This window comes from Thamnophis sirtalis, unplaced genomic scaffold (genome assembly GCF_051295495.1).
Source record: "Thamnophis sirtalis isolate CommonGarterSnake01/CBP01778 unplaced genomic scaffold, rThaSir2_p1.2 scaffold_10, whole genome shotgun sequence".
In the NCBI taxonomy this organism is placed as follows: domain Eukaryota; kingdom Metazoa; phylum Chordata; class Lepidosauria; order Squamata; family Natricidae; genus Thamnophis; species Thamnophis sirtalis.
The window spans coordinates 41,551,866-41,571,123 of record NW_028261390.1 but is presented as its reverse complement, the minus strand read 5'-3'; the positions used below and the strand labels follow the sequence as shown (position 1 = coordinate 41,571,123).

At 36.4% G+C, this 19,258-nt stretch overlaps 1 protein-coding gene across 1 annotated transcript in view; it reads left to right on the top strand.

Moving 5' to 3' along the window:
* SYNPO2 (synaptopodin 2) overlaps positions 1-19,258 on the top strand; it is a 105,016-nt gene that overhangs the window by 61,115 nt on the left and 24,643 nt on the right. The window contains exon 2 of the mRNA XM_014065920.2: positions 16,890-17,041. Coding sequence (XP_013921395.2) covers positions 16,890-17,041 — 152 coding nt within the window. The remainder of the gene's footprint in view (positions 1-16,889; positions 17,042-19,258) is intronic.

Here is a 19,258-nt window from a genome sequence, read left to right as displayed (position 1 = left end):
TTACCTGTAATTTCTTTGAAACACCATCTGCAGTGGTGGGATTAAATTTTTTTTTACTACCTGGTGGGCTTGGTGGGCGTGGCTTGGTGGGCATGGCAGGAGAAGGATACTGAAAAATCCCCATATCCTCCCAATCAGCTGGAACTCGGGAGGCAGAGAATAGCTGGGAACGGAGTCAGAGGTGGTATTTACCGGTTCTCCGAACTACTCAAAATTTCTGCTACCGGTTCTGCAGAACTGGCCAGAACCTGCTAAATAGCACCTCTGACCTTCTGATGTAAAGCATGGAAGCATGGAATTTCTGTCCTTAATTTAGCCTTCTTATTCTGTCTAACCCTGAGTGTTGAAGGCCAGAGGCTTTCTGAAGTCTGCTGTGTGAACTATTGCTCCTATTGCTACTGCAAAAGTTAGGGCCTGTTCTGTAGCTATGTGCAATAAGAAATCTTATTCCTTAAAGATTAAGGCAGACAAAGCATCTGAATCAATCTCCAGTCCAGATATATTTATCTTTTTCAGTGTCAATGTACTATATTTTGGGGGACGAGGTTTATATCTTTTGCTAGGGCTTATATCATTCAGGCCACTGAGAAGTACTTTTTTTGTTAAATATGAATCTTGGCTCTTGGTGATTACATTTTCATGTCCACGTATTTCTTTTGGTAACAATTTGAACTGGTTTGATAATGCCATCTTTTTGTTTGACTTCCTAGATAAAACCTTGGTACTTTTAAATTGTTTTCTATTCCAATACTAATCAGATCTAGTCTTGCTCAGCTTTTGAGAAATTAGTCGATATTACTAAACCACTTTAAAATCCATTGTCTTAATGATTCTTTCTGTAAGTTGAATTCAAAAAGTTGTCCTTCCAAGGACAGTGCCTTCCAAGTGCATTGATATCCACAGCTTGCCATCCTTCAAATGGTCATTACAGTTAACTATGCTATTGTCTAACTGGGACAACATTGGGGTGACATTTCTGCTTCGTAACTTGATAGGATTTTCTACTGAAAACAAGTCATAATTTAATTTAGTTTCATAGATCATTTTTCTGTTGTCAGTGTGTATTACAAGAATATAGAATCATAGCCTCTAAGACATGCTTTCAGTAATTTTTTGTAAAGCGAAATAAAATGTGTGAATAATAGCAAAAAGTCCAGGCCGATTTGCATGATACAAAGTTTGCCTGTCAACATCTTTATTTCATCATGTGTCCATAATGTTGCTTTCAGTTCATTCTTAACACATGAATGAGGCAGGCCAAATTGTCCTTAATTCCTCTGGTTTTAAAGCAGTGTTTTCCCAAAGAAGCCCTCATCAACTGAGAGAGGTTTGGTATTTATATAATCTGGCTATTCTGTCATAGTTGTGCTGGGCAAATTGATGGGATGGTGCAGTCCTATCCTGTCCCCTTGAATCCTGGAGATTCTCTTCTACTTTTCCCCCTTCCAGGTGGAAAAAGATGATCCCAAATAGTTGGACAATAGCTGGGAGAATTGTAATATGAAGCTGGAGAAATGGCTTTCTAGCCTGCTGAAGATTTGAAATACAGGATGGTTTAGATGGGCTGTAAAGTGGGAAATTTGTTGGAGCCATGCTGGGAACTAGGCCCTGAGCTAGCGATTCTTGGGGCTAAAATGTTGGTTACGTCAGCAACCAACAGCTACTTAGTTCTGAGACTGCACAAAGGAAGGGCTCAATTAAGCAGTAAGATAGACAGGAAAAAGAAATGTAATAATTAAATCACTGCAGGTAAAGGAAGTGGCTTCATTTCATTTGGACAGACAACTGCAATCAACTGCCACATAAATTTTCATCATGGCATTCAATACCGCAAATATTTTAATCATTGGCTTTGTTTAGCATGTCTTCACGGCAGAAATGAGGACACCAGCAATCCATGTAAACTGTAATAGAAATTATAAAGACTGGATAGGGATCAGCAGTGAGGATAGCAGCTTTTATGCTGGTTTAGTTTTCTGTTGGCTCAAGTGAGCAGCAGAGAAAAGGCCCCAAGTGACTATTACCTGTTTTCTTAAAAAATTCTTAGTTTTGGATATTGCAGGGTAAAAAAAAATAGAAGACACATTTATATTAAAATAATTTACCTAGTTTTAAAAAAAATTCAATTAATGTTTAAGAAAAAAATATGTGGCACTACCTAGAGAGGAAGGAACAAATATAAAAGAAACAAATATGCAAGTACACTTGTAAGATTAAAACACTATTATAAATGCTAATGTATATTGACTGATTTGATATTAATATCAGTAACCTCTCCTCTAATGATGTTCCTGTTCCTGGGAAGAAAACCAGTTCTTTTCTCTTTCAAATATCTGTCACTTGAATGTATTATACAAAAGCACCAGCCGCTCTAGCACAGCCTTATATAGGTGGATGAATGGGATGCCCGTTTAAAAATAGCGTTCTCTTTGGCTTTGAGTTGACAGGCAACATGAAAACCGCTATATTTCATGCTGACATTTGGAACATGTTCCCGGGATTATTTTAATTGTCTGGCAACAGAATAAAATAAACGAGCTGACCAACGAAGCCTTATGAAAATAGGTAATCACAAGTGGAAACATTCTTATTTGGTGTGATTCAACAGAGAATGACTTTGATTTGAGGCTACTCAAATTACAATTTTGGAGGTTAAATCTTTTCTTGGGTGCAATTTTTAATCCCCAGAAGCCACATCAGTGGAAGCACTGAAATGGATTGCATGGGTTATGGATGCAATCTTTAACCCAAACAGGGCACTGATCTGATTTTATTCATGCAGCGTAATTTAAGAAAAAAGACTAGGCCAAGCCAGAACTGACCAGGCAAGGCAACTTATTCCTGAAGTTTGCCACGATGGATTTAACAGCTGGTTCATTCTGCAGAAGGGAAATAAAAGGGGAGAATCATATTAGCTATGAGAACAATACCTCAACATTTTTAACGTTTGGTTTCCAAATCAGAATAGAGTTTGTATGGATAAGGTAGGCAGAAAATGGATAATGTAAACAGTTCAGGTACATTACAAGGAGAGCCAGGGCAGGGCAAAGGCAACCAAAAGAAATAGATTAGAAATACAATCTAGGAATTCTGGATTGAGCTGTTGAGCAATATTCCAGTACTTGTTCCTTTTTTTAAAAAAAATAAAAGCTGCCTGGAAATATACTAAATGAATAAATACAGGAAATTTCAGCTGAGTTTCCAGTTCAAAGCAGGGGCAAGGTCAAATGTTTGGGAAAGCTGAATCTCACACATGGACCTAAACTGCTAAAGACTGACAAGCAATGTTGAGTCATGAACAGAGGAATAAGTGCCTAATATTTTGAAGAATTTTCTAAGTAACCTTAATCTAGTCCTGGAAAGTGAATATTGATTCCTTAACACACCAAACCACCATTTGTCAGGTCAAAAGTCCCAAAACAACACAAAGAGACAAAATTATAGTGAACTAATGGGCTTTTTAATGTTCCAATAAACAAGTGTAACTTAGGAGAAACGTGTCAGTTTGGGATGGAACATGGGGGGTTTAATGTCTTGACCTTAAACAAATGTGTTTATCATGCATTTAAAGTGAGAGCTATTCTTTTGAAAAATAGTGGCTCTCTTTTTTCTTCGTAACCCCAGGGGATTTAGTAGCAGATTTAGAGTAAAAATATTTCTAATGTGATACTAATAGTATATGGTGAGAAAACACCCTACCCTCTATTCTGTATATTCTTCTTTGTTAAAAACTTGCCTTTAAGAAAAGCAACTAAATGAAGTGTTGCAAGAAGCAGCAGACAGAGACTAAGCCATTCCCCAGAAATCTGAGCACTGTGTTAATTCCTGCTATAACTGCCTTACTTACAAGCTAGGCACAGACTGGATTTCTGTCTGCTTTGTAGCTCCTGGTGCTAACTGGAAGGCTACTTGAGCGATGAGGCAAGTAACAAAAAATACCACTTTGAGTACTCATTTCAGCATTGACAAATGACATCACTGTGAGTGATAATTGCATACTGAGTGGAAAAGATCCTTATAAAATATATTTACCTCATTTTGTGCTGCTTCCAGTATTCCCACTGGGCAAAAGGAAGTATGTCTTCCTAGTTTATTGTGTCACCACAGGCAAGAAAACAATAAACTAGACCCATTGGAAGAAACAGGCCCAGGGGACTGAAGATATAATGAGCAGCTACGCTGAAGCTTATTTCTGCTGTAATTGTGATCAAGCATAATGGATAGTCAACATGATTCCAACAATTTTGGAACTAATGCTGCATAGAAAGCAAAAATACATTGAAGTGAAAGCAAGCAACTTTGTTTGAATTGCACGGAAATTCCAGCACTTCCTTGTTACAGGAACCTTCTCCACCGTGTGGAAGGAGTGTACAAATGTATACTTTTTCGTACAACCAAAGTTTCTTAATGACCTCCTTGATCCCAGTCCTACAGTTAGAGGAGAAGCTAAGGACAGGTTTTCATGATATTTTGTTTTCATCATTTCCCTCTTTAAAACCTGTGTGAAAAAACAGGAAGAAAATAATTCCTTTCCATTAGTACTCCAAAATAATGTTTTTCTAAGAGATTTATTAAGAAGCATAGATCCAGCAATAATAATGGCTGTATAGGTAAATTGATAGTGGTATCTTAATAGTAGTACTATATGTTATTCTTTTCCCAGTCATACGCTCTGAAAGCATTAGCAGGAGAGGTGATGTAAATGTTATTTCTACAGAAGATATTTGAGAATAGAGAAAACAAGAACAAATGCCATTTAAATAGAAATAGAGACTAGCACAATATCCTCTCTTAAAACATGGAGCTCTAGTATGATGCATGGTGCTCACTGTTCGGAAATGTGCTGTATCGTCAGTTTGCCAGATAATATTTTGAGGATCATTACTTCATCCGTCCTCAGTTGCTCACCTTGGACTCCTTCCAAAGAGCATTCATTAACATGATGATAATAATAAGTACCCATTTAGATATAACTTTTGGAACTCAAGCAAATCTTCAATTGGTTATTTCTTTGCCCTTGTCAAAAAGACCCCTTTTGGCCTACGCTTGAATACTGATCCATATGTTTAGAATCATAGAGAAGGAGGCAAGGAAAGATAATACTATATACAGTACATAGAATAATGGAAAAGAAGGTTGCTCAGAAGGCCTAAGAATGCATTCATGCCAGATAATGTTTCTGTGGGATCCAGAACTATGTCTTACCCCATTTCACTGCCATATATTTAGGTGTGATATTCAGTCATCAGACAGTAATTCACCCTGCAATAGTTATATGGCAACAATACAATTAAAACCCAGGTAAAGAAAAAAACTAGTTGAAGAAACATCATGGCTGTTCAAAATACTAATGAAATTCTGAAATTGGAGATGACTGAAAGGCCTTGCTCATAGTCACCCATGCCTTAGTCAACAGCTGTTTGGATTACTGTATCATGCTCTACACACTGTAAGCATATCAATGGAAGGATAGTTACCAATGAATAAGAAATTGTTTTTTTTATTTTGACTCATTCAGTCCTTTTCAGATTCGAGATACCTCAATTACAATTCAGACTAAATTTGTGAAGAGAGAGCAAAGTATCTGGACATGTTTAGATTTGATTAGACAACTCATGACCCATTGGATCATTGCTTCAGAAATATTTCCTTACCAAATTCCGTAACTATGGCCTTCAACAATGGGAGAGCTTCTAATGCACTGGAGAAATTCTTTAAAATTCAGGAAGATATTCAGATATTTCTCTGCCCTGAAAGTAGCCCATGTTGAACAGTACAGCAGTCAAACATTAGCAGTTGACTAAATGTAACATTTTATGACCTTTTATGTCATAAAATGTTTTATAAAATTTGCCAAATTTTAATTCCACAGGAATTATAGATCCAAGCTTTGGGACACAATCAGTAAGTTAGCCTACTTGGTTGAAAAAGTGTGTGCTATGATACAACATTTTGCCCAACATAGAACATTTAGATCAAAGAACACTTAGGGAAAAAAGTATGTACCTGAAGTCATGTCATATTGATCATTACTTAGAGAGATGGTGGAATATATTTCACAGGAACAGTTTATGAAGAGTTGGACCTATATCTGTCTGAAATGTTTTAACTTCCTTCTAGGGAACTGAATCAGTACTTTTAAAAAAAAACCTCTTTTGAGTTAGTTAGTCCCGTAATGTAAATTGGACTTATCAGATGGATGTTGCTGGTGCAACTATGAGTGGATTTTTCTCTGTCAGAATTGCAAACCCATTCATTGTAGTGAAAAATAATTAGAAGTTATATTTTTGTTATATATATATTTGAGTTATATTTGAGCCCTGAGATATTATTTTACATATTGTTTCAGCTGTAAAATTGAATTAAATGTTTGTTAGAGTTTCCATCACGTTTCACCTGGTGCATTAGGGAGATATCTGCGAGACAAAACTCACAAGGTGATTTTACATTCACTAGCATGGTAGAGTGATTGCATAGTTTGAGGTTTAGCAATTTGTGAGAAGCCAAACATTGCCTTAACATATTGTGTGAACTGGACCATTTTGTTAAACTGTTATATGGTTTACTTGTTGGGACATAGCATGTTTTGTATTTTAGTAGCCCAATTTAGAATCCAAAGTAACTGAGTCATCATGTTACAAACATTATTTTAATTAAATATGGAGAGACAGTTAGAATAGGTGTCAAAAATAGCATATACTAATGTACTATGTTAATCGTAGACATGTATATTCAGATGTAAATTTCTGCCTTCATGATATACTGTATGTTTACTAAGTCACTTCTGCACTGTAGTGTTATATAAAGCAAACATCTGTTTTAGCCATAAGCAACTCTTGTCTATTCAGATAACATATGAAAAGTGACCCACATTCACAAATATATAGATGGAAGTTTTCACATAAACTGTAATCTTGTATATTATGATGTGAGTTTAATCTCAAGTGATGCCTTCCCTATTTTACCAAAGTTCTTATTTTCAGATGAGAAAATTAGTGACTTTGAATCTGCCGCTGATCAGATTGAGGTGCAGTATTTCCTGGGGCATGGTATGCATTATTCAATACTGCAAGCAATTTCTGTTATCATTCAGTATGTTATTGTTATTACAGACTTGACAGGTTGTCTAGGATGTCTTCTGCATTTTTCCAACATAGGTGAAAAAATGATAGTTTGTGCCAGTGGTGGGTTTCAAAATTTTTTAGAACCTCTTCTGTAGGTGTAGCCTGCTTTGTGGGAGTGGCTTGTTGGCCATGTGACTGGGTGGGAGTGGCTTGTCAGCCATGTGACTGGGTAGGCATGGCCAACTTGTAAAATGTGGTGAAACCTACTTAATAACACTCTTGCTTAGCAACCAGAATGTTGGCTCAGAAACTCTGGCATTTGAAGCATGCAAGTCTTAAAGCTGTCAAGTTACAAGACCCTTGCACCCCTAACGCTTTGGAAAAAAACCCAGGGGTATTCAAACTTGACAGCTTTAAGACTTATGGACTTCAACTCCCAGAATTCCTCCTCTCACTCTTCATCTTGATGATGCCTGGACGGGGGGGGGGAGGGAGGGACTTGGAGCTGATTCTAAACAGCACTGTAGATTTGTGGAACCTCTTCTATAGAAGAGGGTAGAACTGGCAGGAACCCACCCCTGGTTTGTGCTAAAGAAGATATTTATACAATTAAATTCTAGCACAAACTGCCTAGGTTTATTTTACTTTAATTTTATTTTTCAAATGAAATGGAAGAGCATTGAAGCATGTCGGCAGAACAATTTAATAGTTCAATATGAACTCATTTCTAAGCATTTATCTGAAAGTAAGAAGTAGAATTATTTTTAAAAATAAACATTCTACCTGGTCTCAGCGTATGAAGTTACTAATGAAAATATACAGAAGAACTAAAGCAACTCATCATTTTTTCCAAATATCTGTTAGCAGTGCTAGATTTTCACTGTCACTCTAACCCATGAATTCTTAAATGCTCAAGACTTACTGATCTGTTGCTTCAGATGAAATTTTATCTTAAATACAATTTAGACCTTTCTACTCAATTTCAAGGCTTTTGGTTAAGAAATTATTTTTTTAAATATTTATTGGTCCTTTGAAAATAATGCAAGTGAGTGTAATATAGAATACCAATTCTCAGCTGATAACTGGCGTACCATGTATAGGATGCAGACAAGATCTAAGTGGTACTCCTGCTAACTGTCCTAGAATTTCTGGTTTTTAGTAGCAGAGCCATTTGAAAGAATGACTCCTTTATTGCAGTAAGACAGAAAGCAATCTCCAGCTGGCTAAGTACTTAGGAATGGGCTGAGGGATGAACTGCAAGGCATGATGGGAAGTACAAAACTGGGCAGGCAAGGAAAAGAGGACACTTGTGTTCCACTTGCTGGTTGTCAATCAGGGAACATATGTGCATTCAATAGCAACTTTCTGGATTCCCTACTTGGAAATGTGGGAATATGGGGGTGATTACAGTCAGCAAAATGTAGAATGGAAGAAAGACATGGAGCATTTTTTGCATATCTTTTTGCATTTGGGCAACATTTATTTTCGAAACCTTCAAATCTTGAGAGAATGTGTGTTGAGAGATGGAGAAGAGAAGTATAAATAACTCTTTTGAGTAATGTTAGTTAAGTTAGAAATTCTTGATAAAAGTGGGGATTTTGTTTCAATCATGGTAAAATTCAGATTCTTTGATAGAATGGTTGGTAAGGTGAGATGACAACTGTTGGTTTGGAAAGCCTTGTTGGAATGCCTATGAGTCAGTGTTTCAGTTCAGTTTTATAAATAAGAGACGCCCACTTAAATTGGAATCGAAAGTGAACTGGGAACCAACACTAGTAAAGGTATCACAAGAACATAGTTCATTACTCACATGATTTCTAAGGTCTGCTGGTATATATTTTGTTAGCTTGCAGTTATTAGTCTTTATTTAGCCAAAAACAATATAGTGTTATGCCTATTCATAGGTCAGGCTCTGATTCTAAGATGGACTACAAAAAGATAGAAATGTAATCTCAAGAAAGATAGACATTATGTTCCAAATAATTCAGTCTTGGATTAATGAAACATATTCCTGTTCAATACTCTGTGGTTAATCAAAGATGCTTAAAAGAAGACTCTATCTTCTAGTACTCACCTTTCATGGGGAACAACATTCTCTGCACCAGAGGAAAGAAAAGGAAACCTTTGAAAGTTCTAGCAGGCAGCTGTTGTCTAGCATCAGGATATTTTAAGATACACAAAAAAGTATCCTGCTTATCAGAAGGGATCTAGCATAGAAAGATAATGTTATCTTAAATGAAGGGAATTTGTCTTCTCCAGAATTCTGTTTAAAAAGAGGCCAGAACAAAATGTTGATATACTGCACAAAACTGTATTCCTGGCATAGCTACTGTGATGAATTAAAGATCCTCATCATTATTATGAAAAAAAAAGTTTCATCTAGATCCAGGGTCACTGTGGATTAGGTATGATGTATTTCATAAATAAATAAATAAAATATGCTTTTAAAAAGCTTTCTCAAACACGGTGGCCTTCTAGATATATGTGATTTCGACTCCCAGAAACCTCAGTGATGGTTATGATGGGTGGGAAATTCTGAGAGTCAAAGTTTATAAAACTGGAAGGAAGTCAGTTTTAGGATGTCCTTTTAAAGAATCTTTTCATATCTTGTTGATTTTAGACAACTCTCTTAAGTGGTGCTATCAAATACAAACTACTGGATCGAGGTTTAGGGCCCTGAAGTATAAAGGCCCTATTGAGCCATGTGAAATTATCCAAATAATTTTGAGAACAAAGGCTCCTGAGCCTTTGCTTTCTCTGGAGAGAAAGAAAGAAGGGATTAAGTGGGAAATAGAGAATTTAGGGCTGTAGGTTTACCTTTTCAATCATGTAAAATTTTTGTTTCCAGTATGCTTTTTGCTGAAGATCATTGGGAGCTATAATTCACCAGAGAACACAAGGATGGGGAAATTGCTTAAAACCAGCCTTCCATCATAGTCTTTAATTATATGGAATACGGAAACTTGCATATTCTCCTTACTTTATTTAGTTTTATCCCACTTTTATTATTTTTACAAATAAGATAAGGCAGCAAACATATCCAACATATGTTGTTGGTTTGAGCTTGGCGATTTGGTTGCAAATGTTTCGTCCCCATTGGAAGAGACATCTTCAATGCGCTTTGGATTCTGCTTATCTGGGGAGCACTGGCCATTAAATACCTTTCTGATTTTGGGTTGTGTGATTAGCTGGCTGTAGTTCCTAAGTCATAGTCCTTCGTTTTAAGTACCGTCTGTGTGAAGTAAATTAGTGGTGGGGGTGTTCTTCAGATGTCTTCTGATGGTGTTATGGTTTGGTTTCGAGTTGATGTGATCAGCTGCGTGTGATGTGGTCTGATTTCTTATGATCTATCAAGTTATAACTTTGTTTGCAGTGTGACTGTTTGTTGGTCTTTAAATGCTGCCTTCAGGATGGTGGTTGATGTTGTTCTTTCATTCTAAGTGGTTGGTAAATTGGGTCAATGTCATTGTGTCTGCTTATTGATTTATTGGTGGAAAACCAGGCTTCCATGAATTCCCTTTCCCTCCTTGGCTTTGCCTGGGTTACTGTCATACCCCCGTCCCAGCCTGATTCTGCAGAGGAATCAAGAACTGGAGCCAACGGAGATCGAGGGGGAAGCTTTGTTGGCTTTGGAGGAAAATGGGGAGGAGCAGTCCGAGTCAGGCCACGGCCTTTCAGGATTGGGACGGCTTGTAGGTAGGGTGGAATGGGGGGGCTGGATGACCTAAAGAGGATAAGCAGTGAAAATGAGAGACAGCGGTCAGGCAATGAGCAAGAGCCCCCCCCCCCCGATCCTCAAGCATGCAGGGTGGAGAGAAGATGGGAACAGTGTAGGTTGACCCGACTATTCAGTAGGAGAGCACCCCGTCCCTCTCCACAAGGCACACACCTGAGACTTAAGAAGATGCTGTAGGGAGAGGAATTTGTTGGGAACAAACACTGAATTCCTGGAGTTTTGAGTGCCATTGCCATGTTAGAAGTTTCCTGATTTCCTGCTTTCTTCCTAGCTTCTTGGATTAATTACCTTGCTACTTTGCTTCCTGGACTCATTGACTTTCCCTGCTGGATTTCTTGCTTTGCAGCACATTGTGCTTATGGTGTTGAGCTGGACTACTTGCAGCCAGAGGCTGCTGGAGGGGTGTGTGTGTGTGTGTGTGTGTGTGTGTGTGTGTGTGTGTGATATCACTTTGCTCTGGGACTTGCCAGAAATATGGGAGCATTGGGGAAAATTTTGAGCAATAAAGGAGTGGTTTGAACTGCCAACTGCCTGTGTTGCCTCTGTGCCATGCCCCAGGTCATCACAGTTACAACTGTGTCCAAGCACTATGACTCAGCAACTACATCCAGCCAATCACACAACCAGAAATCAGACCAGGACTCAGAAAGGTATTTAAAGGCCAGTGCTCCCTCAAACAAGCACAATCCAAAGCACACTGAAGATTTCTCCTCAAATGGGGATGATGCAACCAAATCATCAAGCTCGGCGCTCAAACCAACAACATTACTACCAATCCAAGCTATTAATATTCAAAGACATATCCAGCATACTTTCCTCCTATTTTCCACAGAACAATTCTGTGAGGTGAGTTGGGCTAAGAGAGAGTGACTGGCCCAAGGTCACCCAGCTGCTTTCATGCCTAAGACAAGACTAGAAATCACTGTTTCCTGGTTTATAGACTGCTGTCTTAACCACTAGACCAAACTGGTTCTACCCCTTTGTTCCTTCCTTATATCATGTTATAGAGGGAGATATTCCTTTAATATTCATTATTTTGTAAAGTATACATACTTCTCTGTTGTAAGAGAATAAATACTAGTACGTTACCACATATCTATTATCACATTACCATATATAAGTAAGGTGACCAGATTTTCAGATTGGTAAAGAGGGACATCTTTGACCGGGGGGGTGGGGGGCTTGATTAAAAATTTTATACAGAGCAACAAAAATTTTCATATAACACAAAAATAGTATTGTAATATTTTTTTTATTTCAACATAACTACAATTTACAAATATAAATTGTATCTGTTGCCAAACATCAAAATTTTGATCACGTGACTATGAGGATGCTGCAACGATCGCTAAGTGTGAAAATGGTCGCTAAGTGTGAAAAATGGTCATCAGTCACTTTTTTCAATGCCATTGTAACTTTGGTCACTAAACCCATTATACCACCTTTCTTGCCAGAGTTCTTAAGTGAATAACTGCAGCTGATAAGTTAGTAACATAAGTGAATCTGGTTTCCCCATTTGACTTTGTCAAAAGGTCACAAAAAGCAATTACATGACCCCAGGACACTGAAACCATCATAAATACGAATCTGTTGCCAAACATCAAAATTTTGATCGCGTGACCATGAGGATGCTGCAACAATCGCTAAGTGTGAAAATGGTCGCTAAGTGTGAAAAATGGTCATCAGTCACTTTTTTCAATGCCATTGTAACTTTGGTCACTAAACCCATTATACCACCTTTCTTGCCAGAGTTCTTAAGTGAATAACTGCAGCTGATAAGTTAGTAACATAAGTGAATCTGGTTTCCCCATTTGACTTTTTCAAAAGGTCACAAAAAGCAATTACATGACCCCAGGACACTGAAACTATCATAAATACGAATCTGTTGCCAAACATCAAAATTTTGATCGCGTGACCATGAGGATGCTGCAACGGTCACTAAGTGTGAAAATGGTTGCTAAGTGTGAAAAATTGTCATCAGTCACTTTTTTCAATGCCATTGTAACTTTGGTCACTATGCCACCTTTCTTGCCACAGTTCTTAAGTGAATAACTGCAGCTGGTATTTTGTATTTTGGATAGAGACAATTTAAAAAAAGAATCCACACAGAATAAATTGAAGTAAAACATTTCAAACTATTCCACACAGAATAAATGTAAGTAAAACTATTTTTAAAAATTCTATGCACAATATATTTCAAAGTATTGTGCATAGAATTTTTAAAAATGGTTTCACTTCAATTTATTTTGGATAGAATCTTTTTTTAAATAGTCTAAGACAATTTAAAAAAAGAATCCACACAGAATAAAACTATTTTAAAAAATCCTATGCACAATAAATAAAATATTATTTTAAAATACATTAAAAAAAATAAAAGAAAAAAACCCGGCTCACTTACCAGCAAGCTTGCACTCCAAGTCAATCCAGAATGATGTAGATGTTAATACAAAGAACTGAGCAAATTAAAATGGTGAAATTAGTCAGGGAAATATTTTTCAAAGAAACTTTGCTCCCATTTTTCCCACACGAGCCGACCTCCAACCTTCGTGCCCCTCCCCTCCAAAAAATCCAGGAAGGAACACTTGCGACTTCTCTAGCCAAGTATTTCCTGGAGCTCTATGGTACTGGGTCATTTTTTCTTATAAAATGAGGTAAAAAGGCAGAGTGGGGGGTCTGTTTTGTTACTTTAACGTTTTAATATCTTCAATGAAAGTACTGAGGCAGAGAGAGGGTTTAGATAGGGTGTCTTTTGTCTTGCCCCACTTAGGATTTCTTAAGCAAATCCACTGGGGTTTCAACATGAAGCCAGAAAATCGGGACTTTTTAAAAATGCCCCAGGACACGGGACAAATTGTTAGAAATCGTGACTGTCCTGCCGAAATTGGGACGTCTGGTCACCTTATATATAAGGCTATTTTAAATCATACTGAAATGGTATACAAGGTCTCCGACTATAGAGGATTTGAGTTCAAATGCCATGCTTGCTAGAAATTATAGCAAATACAATGCAAAATGGGAACAAACTGTATTGATGTTCCAAGCAACAACCATTCTATTTCATAGCAACTAGTATCACACAGTTCCAAAGTTTGCTTTTTCCAAGGCAGCATGAATGTTTATGTATTTCCTCAAGGAAACACATTCACAGCATACCATACCATATTTGTAAATGTTTTTCTTTTATGGACAGAGCAAAAAGCTACAGAGAGTGCTTTGTTATTATCCCAATGAACGCTTGGTATTTTATACAATTAAGATGAATGGCTCACAACAATGCCAAGGATTACTCACTTAAAATTGTTCTCAAGAGACTTATGATTTGCAGTTTCTTTGAAGGACGGATTGCATGCTTAGCCAAGGTCTGGCTGCAAAGCAGTGTGAAGGTGGTAAATTGTAGTTTTTAACCAAATTAAAATAGGTTAACTATTGATGTGACTCAACTGCCACAATGCACACTACAGAAAGTTGCACGGTGGAAACAAAAATCTAACAGAATTCAATGTTCTGGAAAGTATACCTGATATCAAAAAATGAGTGATACAATGAACACTGTAATAACCTCATCCTTGAACTGATATATGACTTTTCAGCTTTTTCATGTTCTTCAACATCAAGTTTGTATTTAACCAAATATTAAATGGTATCAGTTTTTGCTGTCGTGGATGATGTTTATAGATATTTACAGACTAAAAGGAAAAAAAGAAAATAATAGTATAAAGCTATTATTGAAGTACCAGTTCCATTGAAGAAAGCAACACTTTATTTGTAAATTAAGACTGAATCTATGCCAAGTATTGACATTTCTTTTTCCATTATCACTTCATTTAACTTTCTGTGTGTGTGTATATGTGTGTGTGTATGCGTGTATGCGTGTATGTATGTATGTATGTATACCTCTGGCCGTGTCTGTGGCCGTGGCCATGTACCAACACCTACACATACACAATTGGGACTGGAATTGCAGTCACTAAGCAATATAGTCATAAAGCACTGTGTCACATGACCACAACAGTTATCAACAGCAGTTTATTAAAGCAGCCCTATCTGATAAAAGGTTCACATGGTTGCTTCCTGGAAATAGACATAGTTTTATTATGTCACACTTCTTCACATTCAAAAGCATCTCTTTCATAGACATTCTGAAGCATTGCATAACCTTCCTGATGAATCTCTTGTCTGAAATCCAGTAAGTTTTGACAATAATTGACAGGATGAACCAATGGTCTCACTCTTCAGAATGCAATTATTTTATGCTTTATTTTTTATTAAGTAATTATAGTGTAATCAATTATGCATATTCATGCACTCCAGCTCCATCGCACATAATTTCAGATATGCCATTAAGTGCAATGTGCAATGCCATAAATTGTGCAAACATTTAGATCTTACTTCTCCATTCCTCAATGTTGTTCTCACTTGCCTATACATATTCCAAATTTTCAGGGCTGCCTGTATTGGTGGAACTGTATGTACAAAAGTTCCTTCCCTATTAATACTAATGCCTAAAGTATGACTTAATGAGTAAAGCAGCATCACATATGGGTGTTAAGAAGGCATAGGAATTTAGGATTCTTTAATTATTGCAACTATTATTTTTATTATGCCTGGGTTACTGCACTGCTGGGTGTTCTTCAAACTAGTTTCCAAGTCTTTGGAAATGTGCATGCTCATGTTTGATAACATATCTAGTACTTATGCAACAGTCCAGCTAATGTTGCAGCTCATATTAAAACATTATCCTCTTTTATTATGCAAACATACAAAAATGTAGATTTTAATGCTGGTATTGCTACCATTAAACATTTCAGGTCTCATTTAAAAATGGAAACGCTTTGATGAAGACTTGTGTCTTTTTAATTCTACTAAAATTCCAATCTATGTCTAACCCAGTCTGTGTAAGCAGCTGGGTTTCCAATGAGCCTGGAATTTGGGTTTTAAAGTTATTTTTAATGCAGCTCAGTATGACTCATGCTTAGCGAATCTTGCAGGAATGTTGAATATTGGTAGAGCAGGAGATGTCACATTTGGAAGAAAGTCACCCCCTAAGGCTCTTAAGGTCACATTAATTCCATTGATATCAAATCAGGCCTATGTATGCAACAGGGTAAAATAGAACAGTGTTTTTCAACCACTGTGCCGCGGCACACTAGTGTGCCGTGACATAGTGTAAGGTGTGCCGTGGGAGAATTACTTTATATATAGTCAATATAGGCACAGAGTTAATTTTTTTAAACATTTTCTAATGGTGGTGTGCCTCGTGATTTTTTTTTTCATGAAAAAAGTGTGCCTTTGCACAAAAAAGGTTGAAAAACACTGAAATAGAAGATCAAAGTAGAATATTGCATTTTACCATTTTAGATTGGAATTTCAGAATGCACAGAGAAACATTATATGATTACTGAAAAAAAGAAAGTATTCCCTGCTTAAAGTAACTTACAAAGGAAAACATTTATATATATTTTGCTCTACAGGTTAATGCAGTATTAGCAACATTCAAGTACAATTACTGTTGATTTCATGAGCTGCATTTAAAGATAGAAAAAAAATGCCAGCTGCAGATATTCCTACTTTATTATTAAAGTGATATTCAAATATTTGGTAATTTCTTTAAATTAATATTTACATTTTTCTCTTTAATGTGCAATGATAAGATTTATATGCTATGTGAATGACCAGTTAGCTTCATAGTCCCCTCTCCCAGCCTTCTTATATATAGCTGAATTTAAATATATATTGAAGTACTGTTATGCTAATGAACTAATTGAATCACCTGACCATTCACATGACAAATCTCTCATTAGCATTTTGAATGCAGGACAAAGCATAGTCCAGTGCTGCAATAGTTTCTGAGATTCTTGATTTGTTTAAAAAAATCATATGCAATTATGTATTCTTAAAATCTAAATTTGAAACTGATAATTGTTACAAAAGTTTTTGATGGCTTAAAACTGTATAAGGAATCTATTTCTTTACTATAAAGAAAAAACATCAACTCAGATGTTTTGACAAGTCTATTTTCCCTAAAAAAGCCAAACATACTGGTTGATGAATAATGATTTCATTTTTTAAAAAATTCAAATCTCTTTTAGATTCGAAATAAGAGCAAAGCATCCAAGGCTGGGTTATGTGAAGGAGATGAAGTGGTATCTATTAATGGCAACCCTTGTGCTGAGTTGACGTATTCTGAAGTTCTTCTTCTGATGGAAGGCCTGACTGACACTCTTCAAATGCTTATCAAAAGGTAAAAGGAATTCAGATGTATTTCTCATCCTGATAAAGTACAACCTCAACCATTAGCCTATGAATCACATTCTTTTAATTATGTATTATATTTTATTTATTATGAAACTTATATGCCACCCATCTTTCCTTGATGATTTTTAGATTGTGAACTTAACAGATCTTAATGCCGAGGAAAGTTTAGGAATTTGTAGGCAAATTCCTAAGTAAATGTTCACAATCATTTTGAACTGAATCCAGAAACACATACGTGAGTGAGTGGTAAATGAAGAATGAATGAATGAATGAATGAATGAATGAATGAATGAATGAATGAATGAATGAATGAATGAATGTCAGGTTATGTGCCGTTGCAAGTTGAACAATGATTATAAGATTAATGTTTTTCCGTATGTTATTACCGTATGCAACTTTATTCTCTATGATGATATTTCAGAGCTACAGTATATAGAATTTAAATTCTTTAAAATCAAGTTTGTAGAGATAGATAGTATTTCTGTAATGCAACATTTATTAATGCAAATTTATCAATTAATCATAAGGTACTGTATCATGATATGAAGTCTTCCTGGTTTTCTTTTCTAAATTACAGTTCTTGGATTCCTTCCTTTCTTCCTTCATCCTTCCCTCCCATTCTTTCCTTCCATCCTTCATTCCTTCCTTCCTCCTACCCTCCCATTCCTTCCTTCCATCCATCCTTCCTTTATCCCTCCCCCCCTCCCTCCCATTGAAGCATTGAATACATCAGTTCAATAATTGCATCTCAATTGCACCCATCTTAAGTACTGTGCAGATACTGTAACTTATATAAGGGAAGGTGAAATAAGAAGAATCACCCATGTCTTCTTCGCCAATTTAATTCCTACTGCATTGCATTATCAAAGTAATATTAGCAAAATATTAGTACTTATATTGTCAGGACAGAGAAAAGGTGCCTAGGTATCTGCACTAAAGTCCCTTCCACAAAACCACTGGTTTTACGTAGCCTTTCCCCAATTCTAAGCAGAGTATTGTGCTATTCCACATTTCTCTTTGTGTTAAAGTATCCCAACAAATTAAAAATGGGCTTCTGTGTGGGCTTCTCTGTGGGGACATCACAACAATGATTTTCAGGAGAGGCAGAAGGTAATGAGAATGGGGGGAAACTGCTCCAGAGCCTCAAAGGAGATCTTGCAAAACTGTTTTCAGCATTTTCTCTGCAGCAGGAGCTGAACTGTTAGATTTCTGAATTTAACTGGCTTAATAAATGCCCAGGGCCCCATGGAGTCACTCATGGGTGAAAACTGTTTTGAATTGGTGCAGCCTTCATATATAGAAAAACTTTGACAGAGAGAGAATAATGAGTGTAAAAGAACTGGAATTGATCTCCTGGGTCATTTTTACCAATTAGCAAATATATAATGAATTTGAATTTGTGGAGAATTGAGCAAGTTGAGTTTTCTCATCAAATTCCTTACAGGATAAGTAATTATTTGAGGAAAGTACATGATTCTTACCAATAAGTGCCAAATATTTCAGTCTTAGTGTGTGTGAGACTGTAAAGAAAATATATATATAGATTTTGAATATATATATTTTGAATATATATATTCAAAATCTAGTCTCTGTCTGTTTCTCTCTCCCCCCTTCCTCCCTCTTTCTTTCTTTCTTTCTTTCTTTCCTTTCTTTTCTTTCTTTTTATCTGTTTCCCCCACTCCCTCTTGATATTTCCCTGCACATATCCAACCCAAGAACCCAAGCTACCAATAAAGATTAACAATTATCTGGCTTAACCCCAGTCTTCCTTCTTACAAGGAAATGTTTATGAATTTATTGTGTATATGTATGAAGCACAAGCATTGATTCTCCAAGTAACACAATGTGATGAAAACCAGCTACAATTGCAGGACTTCATAAATTAATATGTTGGTCTTTCATGCTGGTTCCATCATGTTTGAATAAATGTTATGGATTGGTCCTAAGCTAAATTGTATTTCCAGCAATTGGTACAAACTAGTTGTGAAGAATCACTCAGCAATACTGAGCAATGTGGTTTTCATTTATCATATATAGCTTTTCAAATGACTGTGTCATGTAATATAATAGATTTAGGCTTTCCAAATTTATAGCCCACTTTTAATTTTATTTTAAATTCACCTCTGGCCAAAAAAAACACCAAAATCTATACAGACAGTTAGAAAGTGTGCACATTATCATCCAGAATTGTAGCCTTAGATAT